Source organism: Ictidomys tridecemlineatus, chromosome 4 (genome assembly GCF_052094955.1).
Source record: "Ictidomys tridecemlineatus isolate mIctTri1 chromosome 4, mIctTri1.hap1, whole genome shotgun sequence".
NCBI classification, from domain to species: Eukaryota; Metazoa; Chordata; class Mammalia; order Rodentia; family Sciuridae; genus Ictidomys; species Ictidomys tridecemlineatus.
Genome location: NC_135480.1, coordinates 140,029,824 through 140,043,921, shown reverse-complemented (window position 1 = coordinate 140,043,921; position 14,098 = coordinate 140,029,824). Strand labels below are relative to the sequence as shown.

General features: G+C 33.6%; 1 protein-coding gene across 3 annotated transcripts in view; it reads right to left on the bottom strand.

Annotated features, from left to right (window-relative positions):
- Positions 1–1,218: 1,218 nt before the first annotated feature.
- The window catches only part of Abhd17b (abhydrolase domain containing 17B, depalmitoylase), a 40,720-nt gene continuing 27,840 nt past the window's right edge, over positions 1,219–14,098 (bottom strand). For all 3 annotated transcript variants that reach the window (XM_005324102.5, XM_021725626.3, XM_040285671.2), the window contains 3 exons: positions 8,977–9,446; positions 5,464–5,643; positions 1,219–2,754 (listed from right to left, as the gene is read on the bottom strand). In XM_005324102.5, coding sequence (XP_005324159.1) covers positions 2,535–2,754; positions 5,464–5,643; positions 8,977–9,443 — 867 coding nt within the window. In that variant the 5' untranslated portion in view covers positions 9,444–9,446 and the 3' untranslated portion in view covers positions 1,219–2,534. The remainder of the gene's footprint in view (positions 2,755–5,463; positions 5,644–8,976; positions 9,447–14,098) is intronic.

Here is a 14,098-nt window from a genome sequence, read left to right as displayed (position 1 = left end):
GCCTGGCATGCATGCAGCCTGGGTTCCATCCTCAGCACCACATACAAATAAAGATGCTGTGGCCACCTAAAAAACAAATAAATTAAAAAAAAAAAAAAAGAAATCAAAAGAGCTAAGCACCAGGGTGCCTCTTCAATAAATAGTGCTGGGAAAACTGGATACCCACGTGTGGAAGACTGAAACTTGAACCCTATCTCCCACTCTAGACAAAAATAAACCCAAGACAGATCAAAATATAAGCCTAAATATAGGACCCCGAAACTACTGGAAGTAGAAACATTTCAAGACACTGGCACAGGCAATGATTTTTTGGCTTGAACCTCCCAAAGTACAGGAAACAAAAGTGAAGAAACAATCCACAGAAATAGATGGAAAAAATGCTCAGTTTCATTAGTCATCAGGGAAATGCAAATGAAACCTACAAAGACACCATATCACGCCAGTTAGAAAGGATATTAAAAAGAAACAAAAGAACAATATAAACAAAAATACAAATAAATAAAAAAACAAAACAACAAAAAAAACCCCCAAATATTAGTGAAAAGATAAAGGAACTCCTACACATTGTTGACAGTAATGTAAATTAATTCGGCCATTAAGCAGAATAGTAAGTAAGTTCCTCAAAAACCTAAAATCAGACCACCATATGATCTAGTTATCTCCACTTCTGGGTATAAAGCCCAAAGAAATGAAATCAGCATACCAAAAAGAACCCTGGAATACCTTTTGCTTATTGTAGTACTATTCATAATAGCCAAGATACAGAATCAGCCTAAATGCCCAATCCACACATGAATGGATAAAGAAAATGTGTTTTTTATATGTTTCATATATGTACACACACACATTATTTGGACCCAAAGAATGAAATCCTGTTATTTGCGGCAAAATGGATAAAACTGTAACACATTATGTTAAGTGAAATAAGCCAGGCACTGCCATTGTCTCTCTCCTATGCGGAAGCTAAAAAGTTTGACCTGAAAATAGACTAGTGATTATTGGAGATAGGGGCAGAAAGGAGTGGAAGAAGTAAGGTGATTTATCAGTACATGCTATATACATGTATGGAAATATCATACTGATCCTACTAATATGTACAAATAATAGATGCTAATAAAAAACTCAGAAAATTTCAGAACTGAGTCTTATAAAGGTGAATGGGCATTTTTCACTCTTGTGTAGGAGTAAGGAGGATGGAAGAAGGCAAACAAGCACAGCTGACTGGTATATTTGTTGTTTTACTGTTAATTTGACACATCTGAACCAAAGCATTCACAATACTTGATATACGTTGTAGAGAATCATATACTATAGTCTTAGACATAACCACAGAACAAGCAGAACATTAAAACTACATAAGGCCTTAAAAGATATCCACAGTGTGTATTATTTCAATATTCATTCATTTACAAATTAGACTACATACCGTTAATTTTATTTTTATTTTTCTTTCATTGTTTTATTCAGGCAGGATTCATTCAAGGAAAGGCAACTTAGTTTTTGTGTGTGAGCTTTATTTTTTACTATACTGGTTAATATAAAACTTATGAATTAAATGTTTTATTACCTCCTGCATACAGGAGTAAATCCATGAAATTCTTAGATAGTAACCCAAATGAGTGGGTCCTATTCTTAAAAATAGCCAAAGTGAAAAAAGTCCAAATAGCCAGTCTGTTTGTGGTATTGAAGAACAACTAATGGACTTTCAGGTTTTCATACAATTCTACAAGATTAGTCAAAATTTGAAAACAACGTTGCATTACAAATCAGTCTTGAAACCCTAAATGCCTTTTAGGTAACTAAATAAAATTTTAAGTAGTTGCCTCACAGTATCAAACTTATAAATCCAAACTAGTTAAAATTCAGTGCCACTATGACTGCATTTACAAGGTAACTAATTGGTAAATTAACAGATGGCATAAAAATTAAGACTTACTTCATTTTTTAGGATAAATGTATTATAACGAGAATACAGAAAATTCAATGTATTTTACAATAAAATAGCCATTTAAGCTCCTATCCCTGTACAACAGGGTTAGATGAACCCTATTTAACTTGATGTTTTAAAATTTTATTTTTACAGTTTATTCTATTATGAGTACTTGAATTGCTTTAGATATACAGCTTTTTTAAAGAATATTACATCATTTGTATATCAGGATAAGATTTAGTACATTGAGATGTTTTAAAAATATTTATAAATTTGTTTCTGATATGCAAAAGCATCTGGCAATACTTTTACAGCATTTGATTTTACAGAACTAATTAAAATTTCATACAGTACTCATCTTGATGTTTAAAAAAAATTCACAGAAAAAATATAAATTACACAGCCTGACTGCATGATACTGTTATTTCCAGTTTCTATTTCTGGTAATTAAAACCTTCATTAAGTCTGTTAACAAATCATTACCTGTACATTTTTGAAGGCAACTGACATGATTTGTAAACAAAACCTTCAGGTTTTATATTATTTACCAAAGAGTGCAGTTCAGCAAGAAAAGAAAACCCAGTATGCAAATTTACAGAATATTTTACAAATTTACCAGTTCCTGTGACACAAACTGTTTCAACCTTTCAAGGTACTGTCCATAAAGTTCCACATCATTATGTCCTGCTCCTTCAACCCACAGAGGCTCCACAGGTCTTTGGCAACGCTCAAATAATGCGAGGCCATGTGAAAAGTCAATAACTTCATCTTCAGTCCCATGAATTATTAATACTGGAGAGGTTATCTTAGAGATTTTGTCAATGCTGTAGGGGAAAGAAAGAGGGGTAAGAAGACTCAATAATATGGCTATGTAAAAAGAAAGAAATTTTCTTGTGCTATAACAGAAAATTCAAATATTTGATCTCTAAGATTAAATCAGATTTTAAGATTCAAAAGTTGTCTTTTATATTAAGTCTAACTGAGGAAAGTGACCTTCATGTACTTCTGCTTTGGTGGAGTCATTCAATGCTGTCATCCTTTTGCACTGTTCTAAAATACTGATTTTTGTTTTTAAACTCAGGAAAACTTAAGCTTTCAAAGACAGAAATTAAGAACAATTTCAAGTATGTGCCAATTTTATCTCCTTCTGCACTCATATTCTCCCTCCTAATTTCATACTAAAATTACAACAGAACATTTTGGGTTTTGTTCTTATTTTGAGGGAATAAACAAACAAAGATAGGAAGAATGTTAATGCACCAAAATTTTAAAGCTTTAAATAAGTGAATGTGAGAGAGAACTGATTAAAAGGATAGGAGAAAGCAAATACAACTTTAAGCAGACAGAAGGGTAACGTGAAGAAGCAACCCAATTTGTAACAAAGAAGGCTAAGGAATTTGCTATGGAGATAAAGGTGGTGGATTAGAATATAGAGAATTTGTTCAGTTTGTTAAAACATATCCTCCTCTTTCATAGGTCCCCTTTACCTCTCAATTGCAGCTAGGTGGTAAGCCACCTTCCCCCAAGACTGAAGGTTCTGTGAACTCAGAATTGTCAGAGTTTAAGGTAGAGGAGGTATCAGTCACAGAATACTCATATATTCTGGCTATTATGAACCCTACTTGGTTTCCAAGAATACTGGAAGCTAGGCCTTCACCACTCAAGGGGCAATTTTAAAAAGAGCTTTCTTTATTGATTAGATTAGATTAGTTCTTTAGTTTTTCACTCGTATATATGAGCAGATAGCCAAGAATTATTAGATATTGGAAGAGAATACCTCAAATATAAGATAGAGATCAAAATAAACAGAATTTTCAAAAGACAACTTGGAGGAGTCAGAAAGAGAAGTAACCTTATAAAGAAAAAAGTTTTTCAAGAACTTTTGAGAGAGAGAAAGATAACATTACGGCCTTAAAAAAAGAAAATCACCAGACACAGTGATACACGTTATAATCACAGTGGCTTGAGAAGCTGAGATAAGAGGACTGCAAGTTTGAGGCCAGCTCTGCATTTTAGAGAGGACCTAAGCAACTTAGTGAGACCCTGCTCAATAATAATAATAATAATAATAATAAATTAATTAAAAGAGCTGAGAGCTGAGGATGTAGCTCAGTGGTAAAGCACCCTTGAATTCAATCCCTAATTCAATTAAAAAAAAATCTTGCAAAGAAAGAAATTAATCAGTGAAATAATTCAAGGCTGAATTTGCTAAGAAAAATTCTTTTATTATGTTTTACAAGAAAGATGTTTTAAGTATAAAGGAATTAAAACTTTTAAAAATAAACTGTTTTAAAATAATTTACAGCCAATGCTATTTCTGCTTATGTGAAGTAAAAACGGGAGCTAGACAGAAATATAAGATGGCAATGGTACAGATGCCATCACTTCCCTACTTCATTACTACCATTCAGCTAAACAGAAGTAGCATAATGTATATACCTAAAACAAAACGAAACCAAAAACAATTAAAAAGCCACAGTGGTAGAGTGCTTACTTAACATGCAAGAGGTCCTGGGTTCCAGCATCACAAAAATAAAGCAAAATAAAAATTTAACAAAACAAAATCCTTTCCCCCCTACCCCCCACAGCCTGCTTGAATGATAAGATCACATGCTCCCATAAGCTTCCCTATTAAAATGATCACATTCTGGCCAACATAAAAAGATTTATCCATAGTTCTTCTAAAGAACCAAAGGATAGATTGGCTTTTGGCCTGTCACACACAAAAAAAAATCTTTTGTGTTGCTGCCAAGATAAGAAAGAAGACTGAAATTTGCCAGTTTCTTCCTTTTTGTCTTTCTCCCCTCTGAGTAAAACAGGACATCAATTTTTCTAACTATGAAGAGAAGCAGAAGAGAACATCTGCTTTTCTCGAGAAATATGAAGAAGCTGCCTTTCTTTCAATCCATTTAATACTGTATGTTTGCAAATTTTGTGATAATACTTAATTCTAGTTCATTTAAGACAACCTTTTTTTGTAAATTAGGTGTCATTAACTAGAAATTATTCACTCATTTTTCCTTCTACCTAGCCTTCTCCAGTTTTTTTTTTTTTTAATCTTACTCAATGGCATCATCATATGTTGGCAGCTCAAGGCAGAAACTTTAGAGTCTTACTCAGTTCTGTCATTTTGCAAGCCTATTCCCTTTTCTGCAATACTACTGCCATTACCCAGGGTACAAGGCCCTCCTTGGTACTTCTTATGTGGATTACTATTACTCAAACATTTCAGCCTGCCAATACCCTTTTCACATTAGTTTTTCACAATTTCTTTTTCTTTTTTACTTAATTTTTTAAGATATTGATGGAACTTTATTTTATTCATTCATTTACATGTAATGCTGAGAATAGAACCCAGTGCCTCACATGTGCTAGGCAAACACTCTACCACTGAGCCACAACCCTTCATAATTTCTATGTGATATGAAACAGTTTATGGCTGAATAAACTGTATCATCAATGCATGCTATGAAAGAAAAAAAATTCCCTTAAATGCATCTTGGAATTGAACTATTTTGAATATTGCCACTTACTTTGGGAATGCATCAAAACAGTAGGTCTTCTTTGTATCAGGAAAAGCAACTCTCATTCCGGAGGTCAAAGGAGAATGAAGAATAACAGCAGCACTCTCATACCGAGCAGCAAGATCCACAGATGGTACTGTACCTATACTTTGGCCATATATGATCACATTTTCAGGACGAATGCCATATCTATAAAATTCAAAAGTTAAAAGTTGGACAAGCAATGTTCCATCATTCTCTAAAGATTTGCTATTAGAATGAAAAAATTAGACAATATCAATTTATATTTAAAATTGAACTTTCTTAGTTATCACCATCATGTTGTTGTTGTTTTTTAACTTTTTCTTTTTCTGTAGTGTTGGGGATTAAACCCAGGGCTTCCACATGCTAACAAGTACTCTATCACTAAGCTATACCTCCAGCCCTATCACCATCATTTTTAATGCTACTTAGTAAACTCTATATTCTCAGCTTATTTCATCTATATTCTCAGCTTATTTAATTGCCCTTGGGATCAATCCCCAGTACCCCACCCCTCCCCACACACATTTATTAAATCACTTATTAAGCTCTACTAATTCAAATCTGGCATATTGTTGTCCTATAGAATACCTTATGTTACAAATGTTGTCTATATAATACCTTAACAAAAGTTCTTTATTTATCTAGATATTGAGAATGAAAATGCTACATATAGTTATGGTCTGGAATGAGTATAATGAACAATTTTAGTCAAAATCAAATTACAATTTATCTTAAAGTTTGATTACCTGTAAAAATAGACTAATGATTGAAAAGATCAACAGATAAAATAGAATTCCAAACACCATGTGGTTTGGTTAATTATGAACAGACTTCATTCTACAAGTCTCAGGAGTATTTTACCCCTTTTAACACTGCCACAGATCTAAAAATGTGAACTCACTGATTCAATAAATATTTATTGGTTATCTACTATGTTCCAGGAACTGTATTTATCCACAGTATAACTGTCCCAACTGTAAACTACTTGAATTGTAGGTGAAGTGATACAGGAGCTAATGAATGTAAGGTGAAGGGTTATAGTGACCTTAAATATGTCTTTCCACCTACAATGCAGACAGTAGTCATTTCTGGTAGCCAAGAGCCATTTGCCCAGCAAGCACCATCTAGTCTTTTGGAAAGGTAAGGGAGCTTTCTGAGAATCTGAACATTCACCAGGAAAGAGCAAGGCTAAATACCCATGGGTTCTCTTCCAGGAGCACAAGACTATTTGAATTATCCAGTTAGTGACATACCTTCACATAGTTTCTTACACAAACATCTGTGATATGACCCAGAAGTGGGGTTTCCAGCTACATCTGACTCTAAATGTCACTCAACTCAGAAATGTCTTTTTATTTACAATTTACCCAGTTGTACATACTCCATAGAAAAGAAGATATTAGGAGAGAGAATGTGTGCAGTCACAGCACAACTCCTAACATTGCACTACTGCTGTCAGATGAATAGAAGCACTGTTGGTGGCAATTATAGATTGTGGGCTCAAATGAGTAATGGCAAGAGTAGCAGGGACATCTCCTAATTAAGCATGAACAATTTCAGAATAGTATGAGTTAGAAAGGACTTTAGAGACCATCTAATCTAGTTGAGTTGCTTAATGAGCAGATGTTCAAAGTTAATGATAGACTTATAATTATAACCCAGGTAAACCTGGTACAGTGTTCTTTCCACGAGCGCACACATACGCAGAGCTCAAGATTTGTGAGAGAAGGCTTAATGGTGAAAACCAGGCCTTTTTTTCTGTTGACCCATCAAAAGGTCAGAAACTGGGATTATTTTCCCAGTTGAAAAGTTTCATTTATTTATTTCCCTCTTCCTGACTACTTAACATTTTACTTTTGGCTGGTAAAAGAAATACATGGCATGTATTCTAATTATATACATTTTGTTAGAGGATAGATTTTCAGAACTACAAAGGATTTTGGAGATCATTACACTCAACTTTTTCAGTAAAACGACGAGGAAACAGGCTCAGAGGAGTTGAATAAATTTCCCAAGACTACTAACTCTTTCAACTATGCTTAGTTAGGGTTCAACATGAAAAAACATACAGGAGAGCTCAAACAGTATGTGGGATTATTTAAGAATTTATTCTGCACTTGTTCCTCATTAATACTTGTTATCAAACGTGTTAAAATTAATTATTCAAGACAGGCAATCATTTTAGAAAGTTTCCTTCAAATTGGTATCTGGCCAGGTGCAGTGGTGCATGCTTGTAATCCTAGCAACTCAGGAGACTGAAGCAGAAGGATGACAAGTTGAAGGCAAGCATCAATAACTTAGCAAGTCCTGTCTCAAAAATTTAAAAAATATAAAAGGGCGGAAGATGTAGCTCAGTGGTAGAATGCCCCTGGGTTCAATCACTACTACCAGAAAACAAACAAAAAATTGAAAAGAAAAAAGAAAGCTGACTAATCAAAAGAGGGAATATTTTTCGATAGACATATACTCATGTTTTGTTTCAAAAAAGTTGTCCTTCTATGTTAAGCACCAATAATAGAGGCTATCTACTTTACCTTGGCACCTTCAAAATCATTATTATAGATGAAATTGACCAAATCATGCTATGTGCATATATAACTATGACAAAATAAATTACACTTCTATGTGTAAAAATAAATTCCATTATTTTATATATATATGTATACGGTACACCAATAAAAATTAATTCAAAAAGGATTTGAACCACTCTCCCAAAACCACATTATCAAGCTATACCTTATAAGTATAACTTTGTTATATGAATCATATCAATTATTTCAGTATTTTAAAAGATTATAATACTTTGTGAAATATTCCAATGGTTGATTTTGAAAAGTGGGTAGTATTTTGTTTACTTAAGGCCTAATGAAACTAATATCAGTACAGTTGAAAAAGAGTTTTATATTTCTAAAAAAGTTACACTTATTAACAAACAATGAGGAGGTTCTTTGACACCATTAATATTTTAAATATTAAATTAGAAATAGTAAGTTTTCTTTGTGTTTTAGTTCTTTAGTACAATACTCTGGAAGTCAGGCAGCTTATTAATATATAACATCAGAAAACTTAGATATCTATTTATTGTACACTAACTGCATTGATAATAAATAATTTACAAAAACTTAAGATTATTTCTCCAAAGTTTAGGAGTCCAGAATGTAAAGTAAAATCTCACCTTTAAATAATATGGAATTACTGTTTTTTTTCTCATTCCCTTAAAATGCTGAAATTTTGAGTAATTATTTGTATATCATGCACCAATAAGTTTTTTAAAACCAAATATTCATTGTTGCATTTAACTTTAAAAATTCACACATACATGCATTAATACATATACAAATCTGAGCTAAAAAAAAAGTTTGTTATTCTATAAAATTTAAAACTGAAACCTAAAAGTTGAACTATTAATATTGGTAAATATAATCTTTATATAATATTTCAAGGAATATGTAGTAAAACCAACTATTGTGTAAAAAACAATTCCCAGTCGAAATTTACCTTGTCCTAAGACTAAGCCAGGCAGCTTCAATATCTGCATAGAGGTTCTTCTCTGTTGGCTTCCCAGAACTTGCACCATATCCAGAATAATCATATGAGAATATATTACAATTAATCCGTGATCCCAGTCCTATGTAAAAGCTGCTCATCTGACCAAGATCAACAGCATTTCCATGTGAAAAGAGTAAAGTATATTTGGCATTGGGTGAGCAACGCACAAACATACAGGCAATTCGGTTGCCTTTACTGGTTCCAGTCATGAAACATTCGATAGCATCTTTTTCTCTAGAAGAATACTGCCAGTCTGCTCGTTCTGAGAGGTGTAAAGTCCAGCGGCTTCCACTTTCATCACACATCAGTGTGTAAGTTGGATCAGGTGGCAAAAATGCTAGTTTAGAAGCAATTTTCCCTGGGCAAGGAGGACAGCAGAAGAGGCAACACAGCTCACTAAACGAAAGATTATTCATCTTCTGAAAAAGAAAAGGAAATCACACAGGTTTTAATAACTGAATGTGGACTCTGTATTCTCAGATTAAAACAAAGACCTGAACAAATACTACTAGTGGTCAACATCTAGTACTATAATTCCAAGTATCCTTCTCCCAAGAGCTTTTTGGCATCTTCCTAGGAATACATTAAACACTGAAGTGAGCAAATATTCCTGGCCAATAGGCAGACTCAAATATTTTATGTTTCAAATAGTGATGATCATTATTCTCATTTAACAAAATATGAAAGGTGCAGAGGTATTAATTTACAAATAATATAGATGATATAAATTATCTTTAGGTTAGTTTGTACTTTCTGTTTAATTCAGTGTACATCATTATACCAAAAACGAGAGGAAATCACTTCAGGAGAGTGACTAAAGAATTGAGAATACATGAAAATATATGAAAAGGAAAGAATGCCCTTTTCATTCAATACTGAATCAAAATATACTCTATAGTAATATAATGTGTTGATTTCCCAGTGCAAACACAGTAAGTAGAAAGAAGCTGAAATAGTGCAAGAAGGGGGGAAACAAGGCTAAACATGACATGAAAGGTTTTTAAAAAATGAGTAAAGGAAGGACAGAAAAAGGCAGATATTATAAACATTTTTTTTTAAAACCGGGGCATTCTACTACTGAGCTACATTCCCAGCCCTTTTCATTTTATTTTTTATTTTGAGACAGGATCTCACTGAATTGCTAAGGTTGGTTTCAAATGTGTGATCTTCCTGCCTCAGCCCTGTGAAGAAGCTGGGATTACAGACATGTATCACTGTATCCGATTTGGAAAAACCTTTACTTGATGTTTACCTGAATTCTTTTAAACCAAATACAGTCTGAGTGTTAGCCTAGTTGGAATAAGAATTATAATAGAAATAAAAATTATGCAATATCTACAGTGCTAACTTTAACTAGCTTCCTGAAATATGTGCTGAGAGGGTTCTGAGGGCATGCACAGGGCTTAGCAAGACAAAGAATATGTTCTATTCCAGAAGAGTTGACCTGATATATGAGATATACACACACACACACACACACACACACGAGTTACAAAGGTATGATATTTCAAGGCAGTGTGTTTAATAATCAATGCTGACCTACAACAGTCAATTAAAAGCTCAATTAATAAGTAAACTATATATAGCTAAACTATTCCTATAATTTACTTCTTAACCATGAAGACTCTTACATACTAAGTTAGTTTTAAAATAAATCTAGCTGGGCTGGGGCTGTAGCTCAGTGGCAGAGCACTTGCCCAGTATGCATGAGGCACTGGGTTCAATCCTCAGCACCACATAAAAATAAAATAAAATAAAGGCATTCTGTTCACCTACAACTACAAAAAAATTAAAAATAAAATAAACCTGGCTAACAGAACATACATAATGCTGCAGATGCTTCTAAGGATTTAAAACATCAAAGGAAAGAAGCACACAAAACTGCGGTGCCAAGGTCTTGTGTAATGAAAAAACAATGTGGCCATTCTTAATGGTCGCAAAAGAAATTATTCTTACCTCCACTGCCCAAAAGCCAGAAAACTACAGCCCATTCAGTGATAACTCACAAATTATCACTTTCCAAATAACAGATCTGAAATAGGGTAGAAATATAGACCTGCTTTTTTAGAAAAAATTATTGCCTTCTTCTCTGTAAATTTGAAAGTTTTACTGTTAACTGAGTTGAGCAAGTTACTGAGGGAAAACATTTTATTCTTGATATTAAAAAAAAAAGCATTGACATAGCTTGTTAAATTTAAACTTCAAGTCCAACTTACAAACTTATCTGAATGAAAATATTTACTAGTTATCCTTGGGAAAATAGCAACAAACAAAACTAACATAAAACAAACAAACAAAAACCTGAAATGACAAGGCAGTGACTCATTCTTTAGGAAGATAAGTCTTAAGAGACAACAAATTGAATTTATAGTAGAAGCAGATTTCTTTTTAATATTTATTTTTTAGTTGTAGTTGGACATAATACCTTTATTTCACTTGTTTATGTTTGTATGTGGTGCTGAGGATCCAACCCAGAGTTTTGCACATGCAAGGTGAGCGCTCTACCGCTGAGCCACAACCCCAGCCCAGAAGCAGATTTTTAAACGAGACAAATTAAGGATTTAAAATAAGTTATAATAAATCCTTTTGATGGGGCTGGGGATGTGGCTCAAGCGGTAGCGCGCTCGCCTGGCATGCGTGCGACCCGGGTTCGATCCTCAGCACCACATACCAACAAAGATGTTGTGTCCGCCGAGAACTAAAAAATAAATATTAAAAATTCTCTCTCTCTCTCTCCTCTTTCACTCTCTCTTAAAAAAAAAAATCCTTTTGAAAAAGAGAAAAACTACTTACAAGATGAAGCAGGAAAACTGTTATAAAAGAAAAACCCAACTGGAAATTCTTAGTTTAAAAAATTATTAGGTGTTGTTGGACTGGAAAGGCTATTGATGGATTGGAAAAATGAATTGGTATAGCAGCTGAAGAACACATTAGTTAAGTTGGAGGATCAGGCCAGAATTTCAGGGTGATAAGAGAAAATAGAAAATAAAATTTAAAAGAAATGCCAATATGTATGCTATAAGAGTCTGAGGAAAATAAAAACAAAAACAAAAACCCAGAAGATAAAAAGACTTAAGATCTTCTTAAAATTAAAGATAATTCTTATTGAAATAGCTCCAAAAGTGAAAAAAGGATATCGAAGACAACTCTCACAGCTAGACACACTATAGTAAAACTGAAAAACACCAGAAACCCAAAAGTTTCTAAAAAGGAAGCATGGATCTCACTTTCAACAGCAACACCAGAAACCAAACACATTGGAAGACAATTTTAAAAGAAACTAAAAATTTTAAACTTATGCTTTTCACATAACTGAAATATCATTTTATTATAAGAATAAAATAAAGATAGCTATAGGCTTACCATAACTCAAAAGCTTATCAAGCCAAAGACCTTTTTTGAAAAACACTAGCAAGGAAGGGAATAAATTCCAAGAGAATTCTTTTCTAAAATTATGAGAAATAAAGGAGAATAGCTAATACAATGTGCAAGTAAGTAATGAGCAATTTTTTTGTTGGGTATAGGGGTTACTGGGAACCAAATCTGCGGTGTTTAACCCCTGAGACGTATATCCAGACCCTCTGAAGAGAGTCTCTTATGTTAAAAGCTTAGGCTGGCTTTGAACTTGGGATCCTCCTGCCTCAGCCTCCCAAGCCGATGGGATTACAGGCATGCACAATCATGACTGGAGAGGAAATATATTTTTAAAGGTAGTAAAATATATCTCTAACAATCCAGAATAAAAGTTCTAGAGAATACCAACATGGAGAGAAATGGAGTATAATTAGGGAATATTAAGAGATGAAAATGTGCTGGGGAATCTGACTTGTTCAGAATGACAGTGATAAACAACTCTTAACAAGTCAGCTAAAAGTAGTAAGAAAATTATACTTTGTAGGCTATATCTAATGTAGTTATATTAGCTTAATTTTTTCAGAGTACCCAACACAAGAAAAGAGTAAGAGAAAATAACAACAAAAAAATTAATGGTAGATAACAAAATGAAGAACCAAAACTTGATTCTTAGAAAAGGTTTCCATTGTGACTATTTGCAAACAGTATTAACAGAACATCTACTCAGTGCTAGAGACTATTCTAAATGCTTTTTAAAAAATATACTAACTCATTTTATTCTTTCAACAATACCCTGACATAGGGACTATCTTTTTTCCCCATATTTTTTATTGGTGCATTACAGGTGTACATGATGATGAGATTTGTTGTTGTACATATGCACACAATATAACAATATAATTTGCCAATAACACTTTCTAGCACTTGCCCACTTCCTCCCTGCATCCCACCCCTGGTCCCTTCCTCTACTTCTACTGATCTTCATAGATACTATGTTTATACCCACTTTGCAATTGAGAAAACAGAGGCACAGAATAGTTATAGAACTTGCCAGTAGTCACATAGCTGGTAAAATTCTGGAAGCGATAAATGGAATGACTCTAGAGAATGAATTCATAATCTCTATTTTGTTGAAAGGGTCCTCAAACAACACTGACCATAAGGAGGTAAATGTTATAAGTTTATTTTTTGGATGTCCCCCAAAGGCCCATGTGTTAAAAACACTGATGACCAGGATGGCAATATTGGTATGTGGTGAAACACTTAGGAGCTAGGGCCTAGTGTTGGTTGTCTTTAGGTCACTGGGAGTTTGCCCTTGAAGGGGTCCTTGGAATCCCAATCCTCTTTGCTTCTCTTTCACATTCTGGTCATGTGAAATGAGCAATATGGCTTTTCTACGTTTCTGCCATGATATGCTTCCTTACCAGAGTCCAAAAGTCAAAAGGGCCAACTAATCATAAATAGGAACCTTCAAAAATGTGAGCAAATATAAAAACTTTTCTCTTTATAAGTTGGTTATCTCAGGTTATATTTGTTATAGTGACAGAAAAGTGACTAACAAAATGCTACATGTAAAAGGAGAAAGAGCTACAGGAAAAAGTTTTTTAAAAAGGCAACTCAGTGGCAGCAAGAGCTGTAATACCAGTGATTTGGAAGGTTGATAAAGGAGGATTGCAGGTTCAAGGCCAGCTGCAGAAACTTAGCAAGACCTTAAGCA